Raw genomic sequence first — 24568 nt, forward strand, 5'->3', positions numbered from 1 at the left:
ATCAAAAGGAGCAAATTTATTATATGTCCCATAATTTAAAACAAAAGTACATTCTTCAGCTTAGAATAAGCCTTCAAAACATGAATTTTGTCACCCGCTGTAGAGAATGAGGCTAGGTCTAGAACTGGTTGAGTGGAAGGCGACAGAGGGTAGTGATCAATGGAGATCGCTCTGAGGAAAGGGATGTTAACCAGTGGCGTGCCTCAAGGTTCTGTTCTTGGGTCTGTTCTTTTTAACATTTTTTTTTATAAACAATATTGCTGCAGGGCTGTCGGGTAAGATTTGCCTCTTTGCGGCTGATACCAAAATTTGCAATAGAGTAGACACCCAGGATGGTGTGAATAACATGAAGAAAGACCTAGCGAAGCTTGAAGAATGATCTGAAATTTGGCAGCTAAAATTTAATGCTAAGAAATGCAAGGTCATGCATTTGGACTGCAAAAACCCGAGGGAACGGTACAGTTTAGGGGGTGAAGAACTTATGTGTATGACAGAAGAACGGGACTTGGGTGTGATTGTATGTGATGATCTTAAGGTGGACAAACAGGTTGAAAAGGTGACAGTGAAAGCTAGAATGATGCTAGGGTGCATAGGGATAGGTATGGCCAAAGGAAAAAGGAGGTATTGATGCCCCTGTATAAGACTTTGGTAAGACCTTATTTAGAATATTGTGTACAATTCTGGAGGCCGCACCTTCAGAAAGGATATATATATAGGAAGGCTACTAAAATAGTGTGTGGTCTTCATCAAAAGGCATATGGGGACAGACTTAAAGATCTCAATCTGTATACTTTTGAGGAAAGGCGGGAGAGGGGAGATATATAATAGAGACATTTAAATACCTACGTGATATAAATGCACATGAGTCATCTCTTTCATTTGAAAGGATGCTCTGGAATGAGAGGGCATAGGATGAAGTTGAGGAGATAGACTCAGGAGTAATCTAAGGAAATACTTTTTTCCAGAAAGAGTGGTAGATGCGTAGAACACTCTCCCGGAAGAGGTGGTGGAGACAGAGACTCTGTCTGAATTCAAGAAAGCCCGGAATAGGCACGTGGGATCTCTTAGAGAGGAAGAGATCATGGTTACTGTGGAAGGGCAGACTGGATGTATCTGCCATAATGCTTCTAATATAGCACTTGTTTTGATATTGTCCTGGGACTCTTGGAGAAAGAGTAGTTGTAGATGAAGGCTCATGGCACAGAATCCCAGATGTTTCTGACCAAGAAAGGAGTAATGAGCAGGCCTGGTTTATTGTGCTGATTTCAGCCATATGGTGACTGACTCTCCATTCACTCCACACCTGGGCTAGCTTGTTTCTCTCCAGTTCAAAGAGAATCTGCAGTTCTACACCACATAATGCCAGCCTGTGTGTAACTCTGAAAGACAGATTTCGGAAAGGTGGTAGCGATACAGAAGTCCAAAGAAGAAGTAGCAAATGTTATAAGTGACTATCTGAAAGAGATCAAAAAGTGACATCATTCAACACAAACAGTGAGCAAATTAACCTTGGTTAAGAGTACGTATTGCCCTATTGTTTAGCATAAGAGTATCAGCTTCAATCTAGTCAGGTTTTCAGGATTTCTCTAATGAATATGCGTGAGATTATTTGCATGCACGTCCTCCATTGTATGCAGTTAAATCTCACGCGTATTCATTTTGGAAATCCTGAAAGTCTGACTTGGCATGGGCTGTTGTTGTTCACCTCTATTTAGCTCATGTACTACGGTTACCATAGGGCTCCAGAAAAGGGAGGACAGTTTGAGACATTCGGGTTTTACTTCCAGTGAAAGCAATGGAAGTAAGGAGGACAGATAGAGACATCTGGGTTTTACTTCCATTGAAAGCAAAGGAAGTAAAACCTGGATGTCTCAATCCGTCCTCCTTTTCCTGGAGCCATATGATAACCCTATCATGAACTGAATCCCCTGCCATAAATGTCACTGCTCATCACAGATCTAAACGCACACTATAGGTGACCTGTGTGAATCACTTTGCTGCCAGCATTTTAGCTTGAGGATCATGTGGTAACAGACCTGCAGTTTCCAATTTGAGCAGTTTCTTGCATGACAAACATTTAAAGGTGACACAGCTTCACTTCTGAAGCAGCATAAGGTTCCTAGGTGGAATTATTGAAAATAGATGGGCCTGAACACCCCACTCCTCTATCTCTAATGGGCAGAACTTAACAAAGAATAGTATTCACCAGGAAGAGTGATGCTACAAAACTCAGGGACCCCTCATCTGTCTATTGATTTCACCCATTGCTGACAAGGAAGATATCTGTGAGATAAGAGAGGCTAACTGTTTTTATGCACTGATAGCCAAATATTGTTAAAGATGTTTGTTTCTGTTGTGGTTAGAGGCTTGCTTTTTTATTTTCGCCAGTGCGAAACGTCAAACTGTTTCATTTTCCCTTGTGGCCAAAAACTTTGCTGTTTTGTTCTACTCATGGTCAAAGCCAGAACTGCTTTACTTCTCTAAATCAAAGCACCAGCATGTAGCCAATAAATGGCTGGTTAGTGAAAGTTCTTGCTCAGACCAAAAGCCAGGTTAGAATCACATTGAGGAACAGAGCGCTTCTCAGGTTCCTAGCCTGAGTTACTTGAACCACAACTATCCATTCCCTGAGTTACTTGAACCACAACTATCCATTCTAGGTTCAAGTTGAGTTTATTATTAAATAGAACACGGGTTAGAATCACGTTGAGGAACAGAGCGCTTGTCAGGTTCCTAGCCTGAGTTACTTAAACCACAGCTATCCATTCTAGGTTCAAGCCAGAGTTTATTATTAAATAGAAGGTTTGCAGAAACAATATAGAGGTTAATTCCACCTTCACCTTCACTGCCAACTCCAGACTCCGTCCCTTCTATATTGCTGCACTGTATGCCTGGATAAGACTACCTGAGTCATTGTGTCACGCTCCATCTCTAGCAGTATTCAAATCCAAGCTAAAAGTTCACTTTTTTTAGGCTGCTAATTAGATTGTAGGTCTGAGCAGAGACAATCTATTACATGTAAAATGCACATGTACAGCGCTGAATATGTTTTTCAGTGCTTTAGAAATGATAAATAGTAGTAGTAATTCATAGAATCCAACACAGATTACATGTTCCTTCAAAATAAGGAGCACAGATAGTATACAGTTTCTAGTAACAAGTCTGAATAGTCTCACAGTTAGCCAGGTCAAGATCAGATTATCCATGCTCACTTCCAAATCACTTTTGTCATCCAACTTAATTTCAAGAGTCATGGAGCCCCTTCTACACAGCTAAGCAGTCTTCAAGTTGTAGGAACAAACAGTTGTTCCCAGAGATACCTTTTAAGCCTTGAGATCCATCTCCGCGTCTGAGGGACAGAGCTTCTGGTGCTTGTATCAGGTTTCCCCTGCATAATCTGGGTTCAGCAGTACCATCCAGTAGTTCAGGAGATAGGGCTTATGTATTTTACTCAGCAGGTTCTTGGTTCAAAACAAAACCAAACTTTTTTTTTTCTCTGAATGGTACCATGAACTATCCCTTTTATTTGAAAAAGCTTCTAACAAGGGAAGGTCAAAGTGGGAAACCAACACTTAGGGGTCCTTTTATCAAGCCGCGCTAGCGGGGTTAGTGCGTTGGACATTTCATCATGCGCTAACCCCTGCGGCCGGCTAAAAAACTAATGCCTGCTCAATGCAGGCGTTAACGGCTAGTGCGGCAGGCGATTTAACGCGCGGTATTACGTGTGTTAAACCCCTACCACAGCTTGATAAAAGGACCCCTTAAAGTCATCAGACAGCCAAACTCTGCTACTAATCCATGACAATCAGCATACACTCACTTTCAAAACAGAAAAGGATAGAAGGAAGGAGCAATTATTATGTTAAAGTATGTAGAGGGTCACTATATATACCTACAGGCTGACTTTACCTATGAAATACTCCAATTCAATATATGTAGTCCCCCAAAAATAGAATCCAAAATGAAAATTAAAAAAGAATTCAATGGATACCCACACAGGTTATCTATGTAACTCTCTGTGTGAATTTTAGTACCCCATCACTAATCAGAAAAATCTCCTCAAAAAAAGATGTCCATTGACTTATTTGTTATATTTCTTATTCACACATATTCATATTCACATTCATAATCTTCTTTTACAATCCATTAGAGTAAAAATAAATTTCAACTTATTTTAAATATCAGCAGTGACTGAGGCAGATAGCAACACTCAACAAAGTGTCCGTTTCACAACTGCTTCATCAGGAGCTACTTACTACTCAAATGTTTTTCACTCATGCTGCTTATCTCAATTCATGCATACACCCTGCTTCACTGCACTAGTTATTCTTGTGTAAAGGGACACCTAGATTATTGAATTGCCCTTTTCCATTTCTAGACCGCAAATACCTTTCAGTTCAATGCGGTGTACAAAAAGTAACAAGAGAAACTGTACAGAAACAGTACCTACACAACGCACTGAACATAATCCAAACTTTTAAAGAGATAAATGTTACCAAGACCATCAATTTCCTAGAAATCTAACGAACAGAGATGATTCCAACAATTTTCTGAAATGCCAATACGAAGATGATAACAATTAACAATTTCTGAAATTCGTCATTCCAGCTAGCTGCCTGAAAATCAAATGATCATTGTAAAAACTTCTTATAAACACAACTTCATACTGAAGGGAACACAAATAATGTCATGTCGTAATGGGTGATCAGTATTCAAAAAGCTAAATTGCACCACTAAATACCCTGGAACGACTTTATAACAGAGAGATCCAAATTTGAACAACACCCTGGCTTCAAAAAAAAGCCAGTGAAGCTCTTTATAGTACTGGGTGACGTGATCAGATTTATTCAGATTGAAGATCAAATAAATGGCCACCATTTGGATTTTGCTTAGTCTATATAAGTTTTTACACTGACCAACAAGATGGACTGCAATAATCCAAAGTGCTAAGTACTAGTGATTGAACCAACAATCTGAATGAAACAAGATCAAAGTATGATCAAATTGCACACAATTTCCATAGTATAAAAAAGCATTTCTTAACCAACACATTGGTGAAGGTCTTCATAGAAAGAGTTTGGTCTAAATAGACTCCTAGGACTTTTAATCTAGTTTCAAGTGTTTTTCTAATACCTGATTGGAAGGAGAAGCAAAGAAAAACCTGGTCTTATCAGTGTTGAGTTATAGCTTGAATTCTTTCATCCAGTTTTCTACTTCATGGACAATATCATGAATCTGATTAAGAAATGCTAAAACAGTGGTACTAATAGGAATTATGATGGTGATATCGTCCATGTAAGTTGTAGTTACTATTTAAAGACAAACATACACATCTTATTTTATTAATGGGCAACAGCAATGTGGATAATTCACACCAGCCACAGCTGATCTTATTAGACACTAAATTCTTGATGGTTCTTTACCATCCAACAGGTCTCTTTACCCCTACTTCAGTGTGCTAGGAGTTCTACTCTGACCCTTAGTCTGGGAACAGGCACCCATGGGATCTGGGTCAGTCTGAAAAACATACAGAAAAGAAAATACTCATTAGTGTATTGAGTCTAAGAAGTGCAAATGAAAGCATAAACTTAGATTGAAGATTAACTTGCAGTCTAGCAGCACACCTTGGACCTATCAACAACATGTGTTAATTGTACCCCCCTCTACAGAAAGATAGACAACAAGACATGCCAAATTTGCTAGAGTTGGGGAAATCTTTTTCATTTAAACTAACTGAATTACGGAATGACTAGTGTTTAATCCCGTTACATTAATGGGTGCTAGAATAGATGTGTAAACTTTTAGCACAATGGAGCGCTGAGGCCTTTCTTTGCTTCCTGCTCCCCCTGTCCAGCAGTAGCCCTACTCCCTTCCTTTTACCTCCCCCCTGTCCAGCAGCACCCCTTCCCTGCTCCCCCTGTCCAGAAGTAGCCCTTCTCCCTTCCTTTTACCTCCCTCTGTCCAGCAGTAGTCCTTCTCCCTTCCTTTTACCTCCCCCGTGTCCAGCAGCACCCCTTCTCCCTTCCCTACTCTCCCTGTCCAGCATCCACTTGCCCAGGCCTGCCTTGCATTATCACAGCCTAGCAAATGCCCTGCGGCTACTTAATGAAACCGCGGCTGTTGCCGCTGCTGGTCCAGGGGTGAGAAGAAGAAGCGTCCCGGCAGCGACAGCATAGTCAGAAGGCAGGAAGTCATCTGGCATTAGAGATCGGGGCAGGAAATCAGCTGAGGCAGGCACTGCGCATGCAACACGCCACCACAGAAGCTGGAGCATGGAGTTTGAAGTGCGCATGCGCACTAAGGGTTTTATTATAGTGGATAACCCTCTATGTTTGAGAGAATTAGGTTCACTTCAATTTTTCCGTAAAAATCTAAAAACCTGGCTATTTTGAAAATTGTAAGTTATCAAGTTTGCTGTTTCTTTCTTTAATTGTTCTATTTTATTTACTGTAAACCGAGTTGAGCTTTATTTTATAAAGATGACCCAGTCTATAAATTCATGTTTTAGTTTAGTTTAGATGGACCCACCAGGGAAAGACCTCCTTATCTCAGCATTGGTCCTTGTGGATCAGTTTCATGAAGGCAGATCCAAATTCCCAAGTTTATTTACAGTTTGATAGACCGGCCATCAGCAGGTATCTGGTTGGTTTACAGTGCTAAAATAAGAGTTTAAAATGGTTAAAATAAAATAGGGCAATAAATGGACAGGATAAAGACAACAAGGAAGACAGGGGTTGATACAGAAGGTGCTGGGGAGAGGGAAAATTCAAAAATACATCGAAGTTAAAATAAAAATTAAAGGGTGGTAAGAAGGGGAAGGGAAAGAATAAGCGGGGAGGGATGGTCGCTTCTTAAAAGCGGTTCTTATTAATCATTGAGAATGGCTGGAGAAGGGATGCAACTTGTATTTTGGTAGGTGTCTTAGAATAGAAAGGTTTTAAGTTTGATTTTGAATTTGTCAAGGGAGTTTTCAAGGTGGTGTGATGGCATGACATTCCAAAGGAAAGGGGCCGTGGCAGAGAAGATGGTGTTTCGAGTGTAGAAAAGTTCTTTGATTGAGGGAACAGTCAAGGCTTGTCACCAGAAGTAGCTTGGCATTGAATATCTGAGCTCAGTGCTGAACACAGGAGTTACATAGAAACATAGAAAAATGACGGCAGAAAAGGGCCATAGCCCATCGAGTCTGCCCATACCAATGACCCACTCCCTGATTCTTACTCTTCTAGAAATCCCACATGAATATCCCATTTTTTCTTGAAATCTAATACGCTGCTGGCCTCAATCACCCGCTGAGGCAGCTCGTTCCAATGATCGACCACCCTTTCGGTGAAGAAGTACTTCCTAGTATCACCCCGAAATTTCTCACCCCTGATTTTCAGCGAGTGTCCTCTGGTTACCGAGGGCCCTGTAAGACTGAAGCTGACCTCCCTCCCACAGTCTCAATATCAGCCCCTTTGTGTTCATTTTTTCAAGATTATATTTTGCACCAAGTACTTTCTGGCTAGGGGAGTATTCAGACGAGGTAAGGACTGAGGTAAGAAGAGAATTCTGGGTAGGAAATGGTGTTCATTCATGTTGTGTTTGCTACTGGTATCTTACACTTCTTGGGTGCCAGTGTCCATCAAACCTTACTGTTGTAGGACGTAGAGAATGATACGGTGACAAAATTCATCACCGTCCCCATCCCTGCAGATAACTGTGAGAAACCATCTCCATGTCATTCTTTAAGGAGAGATAGAAGAATTAGAGTATGAATGGGCACAACCACTGATCCTCAAGCCTTGCATTGAAGAATGCTGGTGTAGAAGGACTGAGGTTGAGACAGACACTAAATAATGGCATGGGATGGTTTCCTGCTGTAATCTGCAAAGACGGGAATGGTGATGAATTTTGTCACTGTGTCATTTTACCTTGTCATGTCTGAATAAGGCTTTTAAATTCTTTTACAATATCTTTGCCTAATTCTCATGTTTATCCAATTAAAATACTTATGTGTGCACACCTGTTAGTGATACTGAAGGGTTCAGCGACCTCTTTTATGATTGGAATGAAGGGGTCAGCAACCTCTATTATGATTATAACTGAATTATTTTGCTTGAAGGAATGTGGGCCTTGCTCATTATTTTAGGATACATTTCATTTCCTTAATTTGCTCATTATTTTAGAAAACTGTCTGTGCATAAGTTTCATCTCCTTAGAAGGGTGCCTTTTCTGGGAAATCACGTGTTGCATTCCTGTTTCTGCTTTAAGAAAGTGATAATGTACTTCGCCCTCCTGAACATGTAACAATCGAAACTGCAATGCATAGATAAGTTGTGTATTTACTATAGGCTCATAATGACACCCAGATGACCAATGGTATGCTTTGTATTAGGATCAATCACGAGTTGTAAAACTGTCAATAGTTAATCTATAGAAACCCCCTTGTAGCATCCAATATGTATATGAGAATGGTTTAAAGGAACTTGCTTTTCCTCATTTGGACACTTCTGAGGCAGCTAGTTTACTGCTCAGGAGTCCTGCATATGCTGAATAAAGATACTTTTGTACTTTCTTCACGTCTCTGATTTTGTGTCTGCACAAGTGACCTTTCAATACTATTACTGAGGTGACAACAGAATTTGGAATTGGTTTTCTATGGTGAGTACTAGTAACTATAAGTTTGCCAATTCAGGGATTCCCTCAACCAATATTGCCATCTGTACCTGTCTGCCCAAATCTCAAAGTCTGCAGTCCAGTTTCTTACCTGAATGTGGGATCACTGTCATATTTACTGAATAATTTTGGTCTTCACTGATACAGAAATATATTCCAGCATCGCTGAGAGTCACATCAGGTACAAGAAGGAGGATAGAGCCACGCAGAAAGAATCCCCATGACTGCTCTGAAGTTCTGCTGATGGTAAACAGCACGTCATAACCATTCTTCCTTGTGATCAGGGAGCAGTTTCTCCAGTTTTGGGCAAGAGATTCATTGCAGTGGAGGGAGACATAGGAGCCAGGCTGAGATGCAATGGTGCAGGATTCTGTGATATAGTCCATGGCAGAAAAAGAAGAGAGCGTGTTTTAAACAGCATAAGAGAGGAAGATGGACAGGTCAGACAGATAAAGAAGCAGTAAGTGAAGGAGGGGAACAGATTGAAATAAATAGAAAATAAAGAGGAGAATAATGGACAGAAAGGGGCAGCCAAGGAGACAGATTGGAGGATGGAAAGAGATAAGAGATAGGGAGGAAAATGAATAGGAACAGATAAATAGATAGAAGTGAGTGAAAAAGAACAACAAAGCATAACGGCTTACAGAAGATTATAGGGGAGGGAAGGAGAGAGTGTGTCAGTCTTGGAATAGAAAACAGCATTTTCACATGAAAGGTCCCTGGATTTGTTTCCAAACTGTATGTCCTGCACTTAGGGATGGCCAAGGTCGGGAGCAGCGGAGGCAGTATAGCCCAAAGAGGAGTAGGAAATCAAGGTCATTAGCAAGGGCAATACCTGATGGCCCGATTTATGGCCCATGATTTAGGATTCTGAAAAGTGCCCTGATGCATGGCTGCTGGCCACAGAGACACTGGTGCAACAAAGACTAAGAATAGTGGAAAGATATTTGTTTAAAACAGAAGAAACTTCCCTCAGAGTTTGCAAGTGGGAAATCATGGTGCCAAGATACTGAACTAAAAGTCAAAAGAAAGAAGGGAGGGGAGTTGTGTGGAATCTTGCACACCCCACCCTTATTACACTTACTTCCATCTTCCTTTCTGTGCAGCCAGAGGTGAATGCGCAGGCATCTCATCTCTGTGTAGCAGAAGTACCAGCCACTGTCTGCCTCTGTCAGATTCATGATCACCAGAGACTCGTTGTTGATGATGTACTTTGAATTCTGGGTTATATTTTGGACATGGCCTTCCTGGTGCTTGTGCCATGTGGTGTTGTCTCCTCTGCAAGGAAGCTGTGCATTTTCTCCTGGGATCCCAGTGGCAAACACCTCATCTAAGTCAAGAAAACATACAATAAATTTATTTATATTTCCATACCTGCCTTTCCAAGGAAAAACAAGAAGTAACAATCTGTCTATTGTTCCTCACAGCAGGGGCAGTCTAAGGTCCAGAAGAGACTTATGAAACTAGTCTAAGTAATGAAATAGTGAGATATGATTTCCAGAGGGAGTTGATGAGCAAAGTCACACAGTAGAGCCGTGCATTGATGGTTTCTACTGAAAGATTAGCAAAAAAAATATTCTGCGACACTACAGTAAGCCTGTGAGATGCAAATTCAAAGTGCGCAGAACGTGCATGCTAATCAGTCACACAAGCATTGTGCGGTAAGGGCAGCTTCAGTGCACACATGTCTAATGAAAACAAAAGTGCAGGTACATCTGTGCATGTGGGAGCCCAAGAGCTAGTCTCAATGGGTGATGGGCTGTATAGCCCAGATGGTGATACATAGTGGATGGTTAGGGAAGGGAGAGGTAGAAGTGGAGGATGGTTAGAGAGAAAGGGAGGGGGAAAGAAATGTGGAGAGAGAAGTTGTGGGGAGGGTTATAGTTCATGGTTGAAATCAGCAGGGAAACATTTTTTTGAAAGTGGGTTTCCCACCTCAGGGCTGGGCATGGATTGGGCATGTCATGCAAAGGGAAGGACCATGAGGTTGGGTTATTTAAAAGAGGGTGCCTCCAAGTCTCAAGGTTTTTTCCTGCTCCTTGGAGGCGATGTATACGCCCTCCCTATAGGTAGGATGGATTCAAGGAGGTATCGACTTGTTCCTCTAAGATTTGGTGTCTCAGTGGCATAAACCTAAACTACAGAGCTTGGTCTGCCTCCACTTTATGTGGGCATTTGCTCCGTTTCTTGTATAAGAACTAGTATAAGTGTATACTAAGATGTATAAGTAAAGTGTGTTCTGTGGACTTAAATCCCCAGAGGGCTTTGCTTCTCCCAGAGAGCTAGGCTGCATCTACAGAGCTGAAGCCCCGGCCTTCTTCTCCAGTATGAGAGAGAACAGTTGCCATTTCTGCAGACCGCATGGCTGTATGAGAACCTGAGTTACCATTATTCTCCCACCAGGTTTTTCAGCCTTTATTTCTAACACATCTTAGTTTTATATCTCAGTTTGGAGAACAGTGTTATTTCCACAAGGTGTGGACACACTCCCAGACCCTTTCTGGATAGAAAGCTGGTAGAGTGAGAAGATTCTGTGACAGAGTTGAATTGCCATGAAGTCATCAATTGTGAGTGTTTATCCTTTATTTCATATTATTAAAGAAAGTTGTCCAACAAATACAGAGTCTGGCTGGTAACACTAAGATTACAGAAGTAAGGGTTGGCTGAATAGGAGCCTCTTACAGTTGCCAATATAACTCAGAGGAGTCCTTACTTTCAGCACAAAAACCTGAGAAAATCAATGGTAAAGACAGTAAGCTGAACTAAAGCTGTATAGTGAGATTCAATCAGCACAGAGCTGTTAGCTCATCGGGGGATGAGCGGTTATATTAAATAAAGTTCTGTGAGCAGTTGCCAGATGGGTCAGGTGACCCACAAGGAGTCATGGAGGTTTGTGCCATCCTCAAGCTCTAGCTGTCAAGGCAGGGTTATGGGGATTAGGAAATTACACATTTTGATTAATGTTACACTGTTGTAACTTGGGTAAAAAGATCTGTTGTCATAAGTTAATGGTTCTATTGTTACTAGAATAAACAAAGCTGTGGCCTACCAACAACTTGTGTATTCATTATTGAATCTTTTGTTAGGATGTTAATTAAGAAAGAGCTTAAACCTAAGGGAAAGGAGGGGAAGTAACAATTGAAAACATATTGCAGCCCTTTTATTAAGTCCGTTATAATTTGTGGTTAACACAGCTTAATGTTGTATTTTCTCTTGCGTTAACTGCCAATCTAATGAAGCACTTTTAACGTTTTTCATTTTGCAGGTCTTGTGCTGTTGTCATTAACACGGTACTAGACTAATCCTTCCAAAAAGCTCTCCCCTTCCTATTGTGATCGAGAGGATCCTGGACGGCGCAGAAACAGAAGAGACAGCAGTGATAATCCACGTGGTAACAAATGATGTCAACAGGAGAAATTACAGCAGGACTACACTAATTGAACAGTTCAAGATCCTAGGAAGGAAACTGAAGCTGAGGACACAGAAGATAGCATTCTCAGAGATTCTGCCAGTACCGAGGGCAGATGTGAAGAGGCAGACTGAGCTACAAGCAATAAACGCATGGATGAGGAGATGGTGCGAAGAAGAAGGATTCCTTTTTGTGAGGAACTGGACAACTTTTTTGGGGAAGAACAAGCTCTTCAGGAGGAACGGACTACACCTGAGCACGGCAGGAACGAGGCTGCTAGCAAACAACGTCAAGAGAGGAATTGAGCAGGCTTTAAACTGAGAAGAAGGGGAACGTCGACGGTTCGGACAAGAGTATCCAAAGAAGATACTGAGTGGGAAAAATGCTGGGAACAAGCAAGAGACGAACAACAGAAACTGTTGACCAACAAGAAGGGCAAACAGATAAAATTAGAGGAACAGGAGAAATCGGAAAATCAGGTTGCGGACGAAAAGGATGCACCAAAAAATGAGGAAGAAAGGAGCAGAAATCAGGGACTGGCGGCCCAAATAGGTGATGGCAAGAGGAGCAAAACACATGAAAAACCAGCAGAGAAAAGAAAAGACCGGGACTTAAATTGTTTGTACGCAAATGCAAGGAGCCTAAAGTACAAAATGGGAGAGTTAGAAGTCAAAGCCAAAAAAGAGGACCTAGACATCATTGGAATCACGGAAACATGGTGGAACGAGGATAACCAATGGGACGTAGTACTGCCAGGATACAAACTCTATAGAAGAGACAGGACTCACAAGAAGGGTGGAGGAATAGTACTATACATAAAAGACTCCATTCCCTCATCCGCAGTGGATATAGAACCAAAGGCGGAAGAATTGGAGTCATTATGGGTTAAATTACCGGGAAAAAATGGCCTTGACATAAGATTGGGTCTATACTATCGTCCACCTGGACAAACGGAAGCAAACGACAAAGATCTGGCAGCAGAATTGAGGCGGGAAGGCAACAACAGGAATGTGACAGTAATGGGAGATTTTAACTACCCCGGGATAAACTGGAGTATTGGAAACTCAAACTGTGCAAGGGAAACAGAATTCTTAGAGGCTGTGAGGGACTGCTTTATGGATCAGCTTGTCAAGGAACCAACAAGAGGGAATGCCACTCTTGACCTAATCCTCAACGGACTAGGGGGACCAGCAAAGGAAGTGGAAATAGTAGGACCACTAGGAAACAGCAATCACAACATGATCCAGTACAAATTAGAAGTAGGTACAGCAAAAGGGAAGAGAACCACAGCGACAACATTCAACTTCAAGAAAGGGAACTATGATGCTATGAGAGCAATGGTAAGGAAAAAACTCAGAAAAAGCTCAAGAAAAACAGAAACCGTAGAGCAAGCCTGGTCTCTATTCAAGTGCACAGTGCAAGAAGCACAACATATGTACATCCCCAGATTTAGAAAAGGGTGCAAAAAAAACCGAGCAAAAGATCCCGCATGGATAAACGATGAGGTGAAGAAAGCGATAAGGGACAAGAAAAAATCATTCCGGAAATGGAAAAAGAGCAAACTGGGGAGAACTGGAAAGAACACAGGAAAAGTCAAAAAGAGTGTCATCAAGTGGTTAGGAGAGCGAAAAGAGAATACGAAGAGAGGCTGGCCAGAGAGGCAAAAAACTTCAAATCGTTCTTCAGATATGTTAAAGGGAAGCAACCGGCGAGGGAGGAAGTAGGACCTTTGGATGATGGAGACAGAAAGGGAGTGATAAAGGAGGAAAAAGAGGTAGCCGACAGGTTAAACAAATTTTTCTCGTCAGTCTTCACAAGCGAGGACACATCCAGTGTACCAGAACCTGACGTGATCTTCCATGGAGACCAAGAAGAAAAACTGTCAATAATAGAGGTGATTGGAAATATGGCAAGGGTATAATGAAGTGAATGCTATATCCAGTCAAATGCAATGTAGGTAGATGTATAATATTGTCTGGATTGTGATAGCTTTTTGTGATTTCAAAAAGACGCCTCAGCCCCACCACTCCACCGCATATAATATTTTATACAGCGGGAAGCATATTGTGGCGCTTCATCATTGGCTGTCAATTTTTGAATGTTGTTCTCTCCTTTTTATCTTTAATTTGTCTTTTTATCTTTAATTTTCTATACGTATTGCTCCTAATAAATACTTTTAAGAAATCAATATTTCAAAAACACTTTGCTTCTTCAGTGTCGTAATATATGCTTTAAAAAGTAAATGGTACTTATCTCAGCCAAAACCTGGGGAGTCAGACCCAACATGTTTCACACAACCGAGTGTTTTATCAAGGGTCTCCCTGTAAAATATAGAGCAGAAACTGTCACATACAATTGTGTCCTGCCCCTCTCCTATCCAAATTTAGTTCGAAATTAGTCTTCCGACTCCTATTTACTTGTGAGAAAAGATGGCGGCGGCGTCCTTTGCTTGAAGTTTAAATCCTCCCTCTCTAACCACAATGTGTCCGCCCCCTGCAGCTCATTGGTCCCAACTAAAAGAGATCCCCCTGCTGAATCTTCTTGGCTCGAACTAGAGAATACGATGAAAAGGGCTATAAGAGCCGAACTGCATTGCAGCACATTAGTGCAATACTTAAAGAGTGCAAAGATCCCTAGGGGGTCTGCGCATTTTAAAGGAGCCTAAAATGATTCGACAGACAAATCTTTTACAGACCGCTGGACAGCGATATTAAATAAATGCTCAAGAGATCTCATGATTCTCTTGGTGGAGACCACAGAGAAGGAACTATGTATAAAAGTGAGCAGTATTGAGAGTGAATTACAACAACGACCAGACACCAGCGAATTTGACCAAAAATTGAAAGATTTGAAAACAGCTATGAAGAATTTCAGAGATGAAATTAGGACCAATAAAATTAAAAAATGGAAGAGAGACCAAAGGGACTATCTACAGTACCGGGTATACTCATGGCAAAGAAAAACCCCGATTAACACACAGAAGAAGAAAGTGACATTCGACAGTACGTCAGGTGAGTCGGATACTTCCAGCGAAGGCTCTACTGAAGTAAACACCGAGAAACCAGGGGATTCTACCAGTATAGTCTCTCGCGGACGGGGACGGACAAGATAACAACGCACAAGGGGCAAAACTCGACGACACCCTCTCGACAGTAATCAACCTATCATCTTTTTGCCTCACTAGCCCACAGATGGAAATCTTGGAGAATGGTTTGGGATTTGTGATGTCCCACCCCCCAGATTTCTTTAAACTTCATGTTGCACTTCATGCATTCATTAGGAAGATGCAATTGAAAGTCTTTTTTTGTGACAACATTGAAGAAGAACTCCAACCAACGGAGGAAGAATTAGCGAGGGGCCAAATATTAACAGAAAGGGCTCTATTTCAGTTTGCAGGATAAAATCACATTGGATTCCCCCGGATCCCATGGATCCCCTGATCTTCACTTTCCGGGAACTAATTATTATGGAGCTCAGGGACCTCCAGAATAATTGGCAAAATGTAGGTCCCTACAACACAACTAAAGCCCAGCAAAGCGGTTTCCAAGAGCTTTTGACGAACAAAGACATTATTATAACTAAAGCCGATAAAGGCGGGGCCATGGTTATTCTTAACAGGAGTGATTATAATAACGAAGCTGCACGTCAATTAGCGGACACACAGGCATACAGGCTTTTACAAGGGGATCCCACGACAACATTAGGGGAAGAAATATTGCAATTTCTGAATTTACATCGTGAACGAGGGGAGATCACTGGCAAGGAATACAATTTCATGTTTGAGAAGAATCCGAGAATTCCAAGGATTTCGTTCGTCCCTAAAATACATAAGACTTTGACGAATCCTCCAGGGAGGCCTATTGTTAATACCCGGTCCTCGATTTTAAAACCCCTATCTAAGGTGGTGGATTTCTTCCTTAGAGAGGAAGTCCCTAAAATTAAATCATATATTAGGGACTCCTCCCATTTTTTGAGAAATTTGGATCGGCTCCAACTTAATATGAAAGATAAATGGTTGGTGACTCTATACGTTGTCTCTCTGTACACTCAGATTCCCCAAGATGAGGCACTTGAAGTTATAAGAGAGTCGCTCCAGAAAAGAGACATCCACCACATTTCCACTGAATTCTTAATGCAGCTAGCCTTTTGGGTTATTAAAAACAACTATTTCCAATATTATCACCAGTTTTTCCAACAAATACAGGGGGTGGCGATGGGTGCCACTTTGGCCCCCTCTGTAGCTGCCCTATATATGGCAAGATTCGAAGAGACTTGGGTATATACATCATCATGGAATTCCTATATTTGTTTTTGGGGCAGATTTCTGGATGATATTTTTTTCATTTGGCGCAGTACCAAACAAGATCTCGATGTGTTTGTAGATTTTTTGAATTCAGTAGATTCAAATATCAAATTTACTATGACATGCCACCAGACGAAAATTGATTTTCTAGACATCACTGTTCAAGTATGCGGGGACAATATCAGCACATCCCTTTATAGAAAATCAGTCACTCGCAATACTATACTGCATTTCAACAGTTTTCATCCGTTCAAGCTCCGTTTAAACTTACCTATTGGGCAGTTTTTACGGATACGCAGGGTTTGTTCCACTATGGACGAGTACAAAACACAAGTTAGGAAACTGATGGACCGCCTCCGAAATAGGGGTTATCCAGAAAGATCTATCAAGCAGGCCTTTCATAGGGGCAAGTATGCACAGAGAGGGTTACTTTTGCAGGAACCCTCTAACATTCAAGGGGAGGATGACCAGCTTACCTGTGTTCTTCCTTTTTCAAGAGCAACCAAAGCGGTGGTAGATATGTTCAGAAAATACTGGTTTATTGTACAACCTCACAAACCCTTAGAATCTTTCCCTAGGATTGTGTATACCCAGGGGAGCACATTAGGCCAACGATGCAACTTTCAAAAGTACGGGACCCGTCCTGAGGTGATGGAGGGGGGTCACCACGGTGTATGTGGTAGATGCCAGTGGTGCCCCTCCGCCATCCAGGGGGTTTCTTGGCAGGTCCCTGGGAGGCCAGTTACTTTAAAATCTGAACATGTCACGGATTGCAACACCCAGGGTGTAATTTACACCATAGTTTGCCCTTGCGACCTCATATATGTGGGGCGTACAAGCAGGAAAATAAAAACACGATTGACAGAACACAAATCACGTATTGCAAATGGGATCATGCATGCACCTCTGGTTGAGCACTGGTTGAGGTTGAGACACACTACCACTGATCTGAGATGGCGTGTCATTAAAAAAGTGACAGGGTGGGATGGAGGGGGCGATCTGGTTAAGCTTAATGAGAGTGAACAAAGATTCATTTTTTCGCTGGACACTGTTGAGCCTCGCGGGCTGAACAGCGAAATCGAGTGGGGATCGTTGAGGTAATTTTAGTTGGGACCAATGAGCTGCCGGGGGCGGACACATTGTGGTTAGAGAGGGAGGATTTAAACTTCAAGCAAAGGACGCCGCCACCATCTTTTCTCACAAGTAAATAGGAGTCGGATGACAGCGGCAACCTTGGTGAGCACACTATTTAAAATTCAAGACTAATTTCGAACTAAATTTGGATAGGAGAGGGGCAGGACACAATTGTATGTGACAGTTTCTGCTCTATATTTTACAGGGAGACCCTTGATAAAACACTCGGTTGTGTGAAACATGTCGGGTCTGACTCCCCAGGTTTTGGCTGAGATAAGTACCATTTACTTTTTAAAGCATATATTACGACACTGAAGAAGCAAAGTGTTTTTGAAATATTGATTTCTTAAAAGTATTTATTAGGAGCAATACGTATAGAAAATTAAAGATAAAAAGACAAATTAAAGATAAAAAGGAGAGAACAACATTCAAAAATTGACAGCCAATGATGAAGCGCCACAATATGCTTCCCGCTGTATAAAATATTATATGCGGTGGAGTGGTGGGGCTGAGGCGTCTTTTTGAAATCACAAAAAGCTATCACAATCCAGACAATATTATACATCTACCAATAATAGAGGTGAGCCATGAGGATGTCCTCCAACAGATAGATAGATTGAAAAGCGACAAATCACCAGGCCCGGATGGTATCCACCCTAGGGTACTAAAAGAACTAAGAAATGAGATAGCGGGAATACTCCAACGAGTTTGCAACCTATCCTTGAAAACTGGAGAGATCCCGGAGGACTGGAAGATAGCAAATGTTACACCTATCTTTAAAAAGGGGTCAAGAGGAGACCTGGGAAACTATAGGCCGGTAAGTTTGACATCGGTTGCAGGCAAGATGGTAGAAGCACTGATAAAGGACAGCATCTGTGAGCACATCGAAAAAAATGGGCTGATGAAAGCGAGCCAACATGGCTTCTGCAAGGGAAGATCGTGCCAAACAAACTTACTGCACTTCTTTGAGGGGGTAAACAGTCAGTTGGACAAAGGGGAACCCATAGACATCATTTACCTCGACTTCAAAAAGGCCTTTGACAAGGTACCCCATGAGTGGCTACTTAGGAAGCTGTGGAACCACGGGGTGGAAGGGGACGTGCACAGATGGGTCAAACACTGGTTGGCAGGCAGAAGGCAAAGGGTTGGAGTGAAGGGTCACTACTCGGGCTGGAGGAAGGTCACGAGAGGAGTTCCACAGTGGTCTGTACTCGGACCGCTGCTGTTCAATGTATTTATCAATGACCTGGAAACGGGGACGAAGTGTGAAGTTATCAAATTTGCGGATGACACTAAACTCTGTAGAAGGGTTAGAAATGCGGAAGAGTGTGAGGACCTACAAAGGGACCTAAACAAACTGGAGGAGTGGGCGAATAAATGGCAGATGGACTTCAATGTAGGGAAATGCAAGGTCATGCATATAGGGAGAAAGAACCCGATGTTCAGCTACCAAATGGGGGGATTAGTATTAGAGGGAAGTAACCTTGAAAGAGATTTGGGTGTACTGGTGGACACAACAATGAAGCCAACAGCACAATGCGCAGCAGCCGCGAAGAAGGCAAACAGAATGTTGGGTATTATTAAGAAGGTATTACGACCAGAACGAGAGAAGTCATCCTGCCGTTGTATCGGGCAATGGTGCGCCCGCACCTGGAGTACTGTGTTCAGTATTGGTCACCGTACCTAAAGAAGGATATGGCAATACTTGGGAGGGTCCAGAGGAGAGCGACACGAATGATTAAGGGCATGGAAAACCTTTCATACACTGAAAGATTGGAGAGACTGGGGCTCTTCTCCCTGGAAAAGCGGAGACTCAGAGGAGACATGATAGAGACCTACAAGATCATGAAGGGCATAGAGAGAGTAGAGAGGGACAGATTCTTCAAACTTTCAAAACATAAAAGAACAAGAGGGCATTCAGAAAAGTTGGAAGGAGACAGATTCAGAACGAATGCTAGGAAGTTTTTCTTTACCCAGCGTGTGGTGGACACCTGGAATTTGCTTCCAGAGGATGTAATAGGACAGAGTACGGTACTGGAGTTCAAGAAAGGATTGGACAATTTCCTGCTGGAAAAAGGGATAAAGGGGTATAGATAGAGGGCTACTGCACAGGTCCTGGACCTGTTGGGCTGCCGTGTGAGCGGACTGCTGGGCACGATGGACCTCGGGTCTGACCCAGTGGAGGCATTGCTTATGTTCTAATGTTTTCCCTTCTTCTCTTTCATATCTTTTTTTCTCTCGATGTAATTATGTTCCCCATACCCCTCTTTCCTCCCATATCTTGTTAGTTTCATGTTGTCTGTGTTATCAACCCATTAAAAAAAAATTATTATTTTTTTAAAGATTCAACTGTTTTTAGCTTTTATATATTTATTAACTGCATTATAAACTGTTTAGATATTCTGGATAGATAGTATATTAAGTAACCAATAAACTTGAAACTAAAGTGAACGTGGGAGCGCTTACCACCTCCTATCTAGGAAGTGCTAAATACTCTTTCATTAACTCTGCATTAGCCATTTAGCATGCAGTTAATATAATGCACTAGCTAGCTAATTCATCCACATCCACTCTCCACCCAAACCATGGGCTAGATTCACAAAGCAAACCGATTGTGTACCGATCGGTTTGCGAGACCTTTGTGACCAGATTTCCCTCTGGCCCGATTTTTAAAACCAACTGGGCTGGCCGATCAACCAAAGAAGCGACTGCTGGGGACCAGTCAAAAACGTCTATCCAACTCTCCAGCTCCATAGAAGCCCTGCTCTCTGCTGCCACAAATCTCTCCTGCCTGCTCTGCCTGATACTCCCTGATACTCCCTGATACTCTTCCCCGGATCTCTCCTGCCTGCTCTGCCCCAAATCGCCGCCCTGCTCGTCCCAGTTTTTCTCCTGCCTGCTGCCCCGAATCTCTCCTGCCCTTCCCTGCACTGCAAGCCCATGGTTTTAACCCGCGGGTTTAAGCGGGTTAAAACCATGGGCTCGCTGGGCTAAAAAGTTAAAAAAATTTAAAATATAAGTTTAAAAAAAAAGTTGTGGCTCGGACAGGTCTACATGCATACGCAGACCATCTACAGCGATCCATGCCGGCAGAGGGGGGCATTCCTCCAATCGCCCCCATCTGCATATTGGAGGTTTAAGAATCCATTGGACCTGCCCAGATTGTAACATAGTAACATAGTAGATGATGACAGATAAAGACCCAAATGGGCCATCCTGTCTGCCCAACCTGATTCAATTTAAATTTTTTTAATTTTTTCTCTTAGCTATTTCTGGGCAAGAATCCAAAGCTCTACCCGGTACTGTGCTTGGGTTCCAACTGCCGAAATCTCTGTTAAAACCTACTCCATCCCATCTAAACCCTCCCAGCCATTGAAGCCCTCTCCAGCCCATCCTCCCCCAAACGGCCATATATAGACACAGACCGTGCAAGTCTGCCCAGTACTGGCCTTAGTTCAATATTTAATATTATTTTCTGATTCTAGAACCTCTGTGTTCATCCCACTCTTCTTTGAACTCAGTCACCGTTTTCCTCTCCACCACCTCTCTCGGGAGCGCATTCCAGGCATCCACTACCCTCTCCGTAAAGTAGAATTTCCTAACATTGCTCTTGAATCTACCACCCCTCAACCTCAAATTATGTCCTCTGGTTTTACTATTTTCCTTTCTCTGGAAAAGATTTTGTTCTACATTAATACCCTTCAAGTATTTGAATCTCTGAATCATATCTCCCCTGTCCCTCCTTTCCTCTAGGGTATACATATTCAGGGCTTCCGGTCTCTCCTCATACGTCTTCTGGCACAAGCCTCCTATCATTTTTGTCGCCCTCCTCTGGACTGCTTCAAGTCTTCTTATGTCCTTCGCCAGATAAGGTCTCCAAAACTGAACACAATACTCCAAGTGGGGCCTTACCAATGACCTGTACAGGAGCATCAACACCTTCTTCCTTCTACTGGCTACGCCTCTCTTTATACAGCCCAGCATCCTTCTGGCAGCAGCCACTGTGAACTCCCACATCTCCCACACTGTGAACCACGGACAATGAGGCCAGTCCGGAGCAACTAGAATCATGAGTTTGTGATGAGTCATCATCCAGCGGATGACCTGACCACCAAGAAGCCATGGAGGGAACATATAAAGAAGCTTATGCGCCATTCAGAGCTGAAACAAGGCATTCAACCCTAAGCCTCCACTCTGTGACTGATGAAGCACCTGACCTTCACGTCCTCTACAGAAGCCATCAAACCCAGCTGGAGCCATCTTGTGCCTCCTTGACTAGTTACACATGCCCTGGCATCGTCAGAGAGTACTCGCACTGCTATTCCTTCCAGAGTGGGCTGGAGAGCAAGTAACTGCAGCCGAATCACCTGGAGTTTCAGATGAGTGATCAACAAACACTTCGGACAAGGAGTTCACTGCCCCTGAATGGAGCAGGCCCCACAATGAGCACCCCAACTCGATAGGCTGGCATCCATCATGATAGATGTCCATTCAGATCCGAAGAAGCTTGCCCTAGCGGAGAGCCTCCCCCTAAAGCCACCAGCCAAAACTGCCTTGTCACACTGTTTTTTTGCCTTTAGATCTTCGGACACTATTACCCCAAGGTCTCTTTCCCCGTCCATGCATATCAGCTTCTCATCTCCCAGCATATACGGTTCCTTCCGATTATTAATCCCCAAATGCATTACTCTGCATTTCTTTGCATTGAATTGTAGTTGTCAGGCATTAGACCATTCCTCTAACTTTTGCAGATCCTTTTTCATATTTTCCACTCCCTCTTCGGTGTCTACTCTGTTACAAATCTTGGTATCATCTGCAAAAAGGCACACTTTTCCTTCTAACCCTTCAGCAGTGTCACTCACAAACATATTGAACAGGATCGGTCCCAGCACCGAACCCTGAGGGACTCCACGGTCCTGATTATGTAGGTTCGTGAATCTAGCCCCATGTCTTCTTTGAAAACTATTTTTGAAAAATCACTAACATTTGATTTAACGCACAGAAATAGGACAAATACTGCAAATTCAGTAGTAGCACCTCTCTTTTCTTTATGTGAGGGAAAAAACTATGATGTATCAAAGTTTGATGTACTATCTATAGTACAACAGTTACACACCTCATTATTAATTAATTCAACCCAAATCCTCAGCAGCAACACTTTAGGCTCAAAAGATTCTCACTGCCTAAAGACTGATGTGTCAAATTATCACTGGATCTTCAATGTGTTAGGTATAGATTCTTTAATCAATAAGTTTATATTCTTATAAATATTAATTTATGTAGTTTAAAAGAGTACTCAGTTTTGTGGTCCCTAAATATCCCTATTTTAGAGACCACAAAGCTAAGTGTAATGTAATGTAATGTAATTTATTTCTTATATACCGCTACATCCGTTAGGTTCTAAGCGGTTTACAGAAAATATACATTAAGATTAGAAATAAGAAAGGTACTTGAAAAATTCCCTTACTGTCCCGAAGGCTCACAATCTAACTAAAGTACCTGGAGGGTAATAGAGAAGTGAAAAGTAGAGTTAGAGGAAAAATAAAAATAAAATAAACATTTTAACAAGACAGCATTGATCTAAATACTTTGGAAGGTAGAAGAGAGGAGTGAAAGGAATAGAAGCATGATGAAGTGATGAAGTGGAGCAAGTAAGTTTAGGAGGAGCGATTGACGTTTCCAGAAAGGGCTTCTTCAGGGAAGAGACTTGGCCGACAGTCCCAGGATGCCTATGTCTCCTCCCCTGAGATGTTCTCCCATCCATGCATTCCCTCCCAGACACACTGCCCGTGCCCCAGCCGCTCCAAGGAGGCTGCCCCAGATGAGGCCCACGGTGAATGCAGGATTCTCTCCTCTGCGGGAAAGCCGCCCGGAGCCGACAGTCGATCTTCTTAGCGGATTGCAGGGGGGGAAGAGTTCACACTCTTGGTAGTATCGGGTCTGTGTGCTCTTGGTGGTTGTGGCTGGTCTCGTTGCTGCTTAGGTGTAAAAGCAGTTGATCTCCACTGCTGCTGATATTTAAAAGCAGGCAGATTGATCTCTCCAATGGACTGCAGGGGGAGGAGTTCACACTCCTGGCAGGATCGGGTCTGTGGGCTCTTGGTGGTTGCGGTAGGTCTCGCTGCTGCTTGTATGTAAAAGCAGTTGTTTTTCTACTGCTGCTGATATTTAAAGCAGGTAGATTGATCTCTTAAACGGGATATAGGGGGAGGAGCTCACATGCCTGGCTGGATCGGGGCAAGGGCTCCTATTATAGGCAGCTGGTCTTGCTGCTACTTAGGTGTTAAAGCAGTTGATCTTCCTAGCGGACTGCAGGAGGTGTGGAGCTCACACTCCTGTCATGATCTGGTCTATGGGCTCTTGGTAGTTGCGGTTGGTCCCAATGCTGCTTAGGTGTAAAAGCAGTTGTTCTCCCACTGCTGCTGATATTTAAAAGCAGGTAGATTGATCTATCCAATGGAATGCTGGGGGAAGATCTTATATGTCTGGCTGGATCGTGGCAAAGGGTTCCCGGTAGTGGCGGCTGGTCCTATTGCTGCTTAGGTGTAAAAACAGTTGATCTTCTTATCGGATTGTAGGGGGGGCGGATCTCACATTCCTGGCAGGTTCGGGTCTGTGGGTTCTTGGTGGTTGCGGATGGACCCGTTGCTGCTTAGGTGTAAAAGCAGTTGTTTTCCCAATGCTGCTGATATTTAAAAGCAGGCAGATTGATCTCTCCAACAAATTGTATGGTGAAGAGCATACATGTCTGGCTGGATTGGGACAAAAGCTCTCGATAGTGGCGGCTGGTCTTGGTGCTGCTTAGGTGTAAAAGCAGTTGATCTACTTCTGATGATATTTAAAAGCAAGCATATTGATTTTTCCAACGGAATGCTGGGGAAAGAGCTTACTTGTCTGGCTGGATCAGGGCAAAGGGCTCTCGGTAGTGGTGGCTGGTCCTGTTGCTGCTTAGGTGTAAAAAACAGTTGATCTTCCTAGTGGACTGCAGGGGGAGGTGGAGCTCACACTCTTGGCTGGATCGGGTCTGTGGGCTCTTGGTAGTTGCGGATAGTTCCGCTGCTGCTGAG

General features: G+C 42.7%; 1 protein-coding gene across 4 annotated transcripts in view; it reads right to left on the reverse strand.

The window, feature by feature from the left end:
• Positions 1 to 24568, reverse strand: part of CD19 (CD19 molecule) — a 172685-nt gene that overhangs the window by 92841 nt on the left and 55276 nt on the right. For all 4 annotated transcript variants that reach the window (XM_033944279.1, XM_033944276.1, XM_033944278.1 and 1 more), the window contains 2 exons: positions 9740 to 9985; positions 8747 to 9025 (listed from right to left, as the gene is read on the reverse strand). In XM_033944279.1, the coding sequence (XP_033800170.1) occupies positions 8747 to 9025; positions 9740 to 9985 (525 nt within the window). The remainder of the gene's footprint in view (positions 1 to 8746; positions 9026 to 9739; positions 9986 to 24568) is intronic.

This window comes from Geotrypetes seraphini, chromosome 5 (assembly GCF_902459505.1).
Source record: "Geotrypetes seraphini chromosome 5, aGeoSer1.1, whole genome shotgun sequence".
NCBI lineage: Eukaryota > Metazoa > Chordata > Amphibia > Gymnophiona > Dermophiidae > Geotrypetes > Geotrypetes seraphini.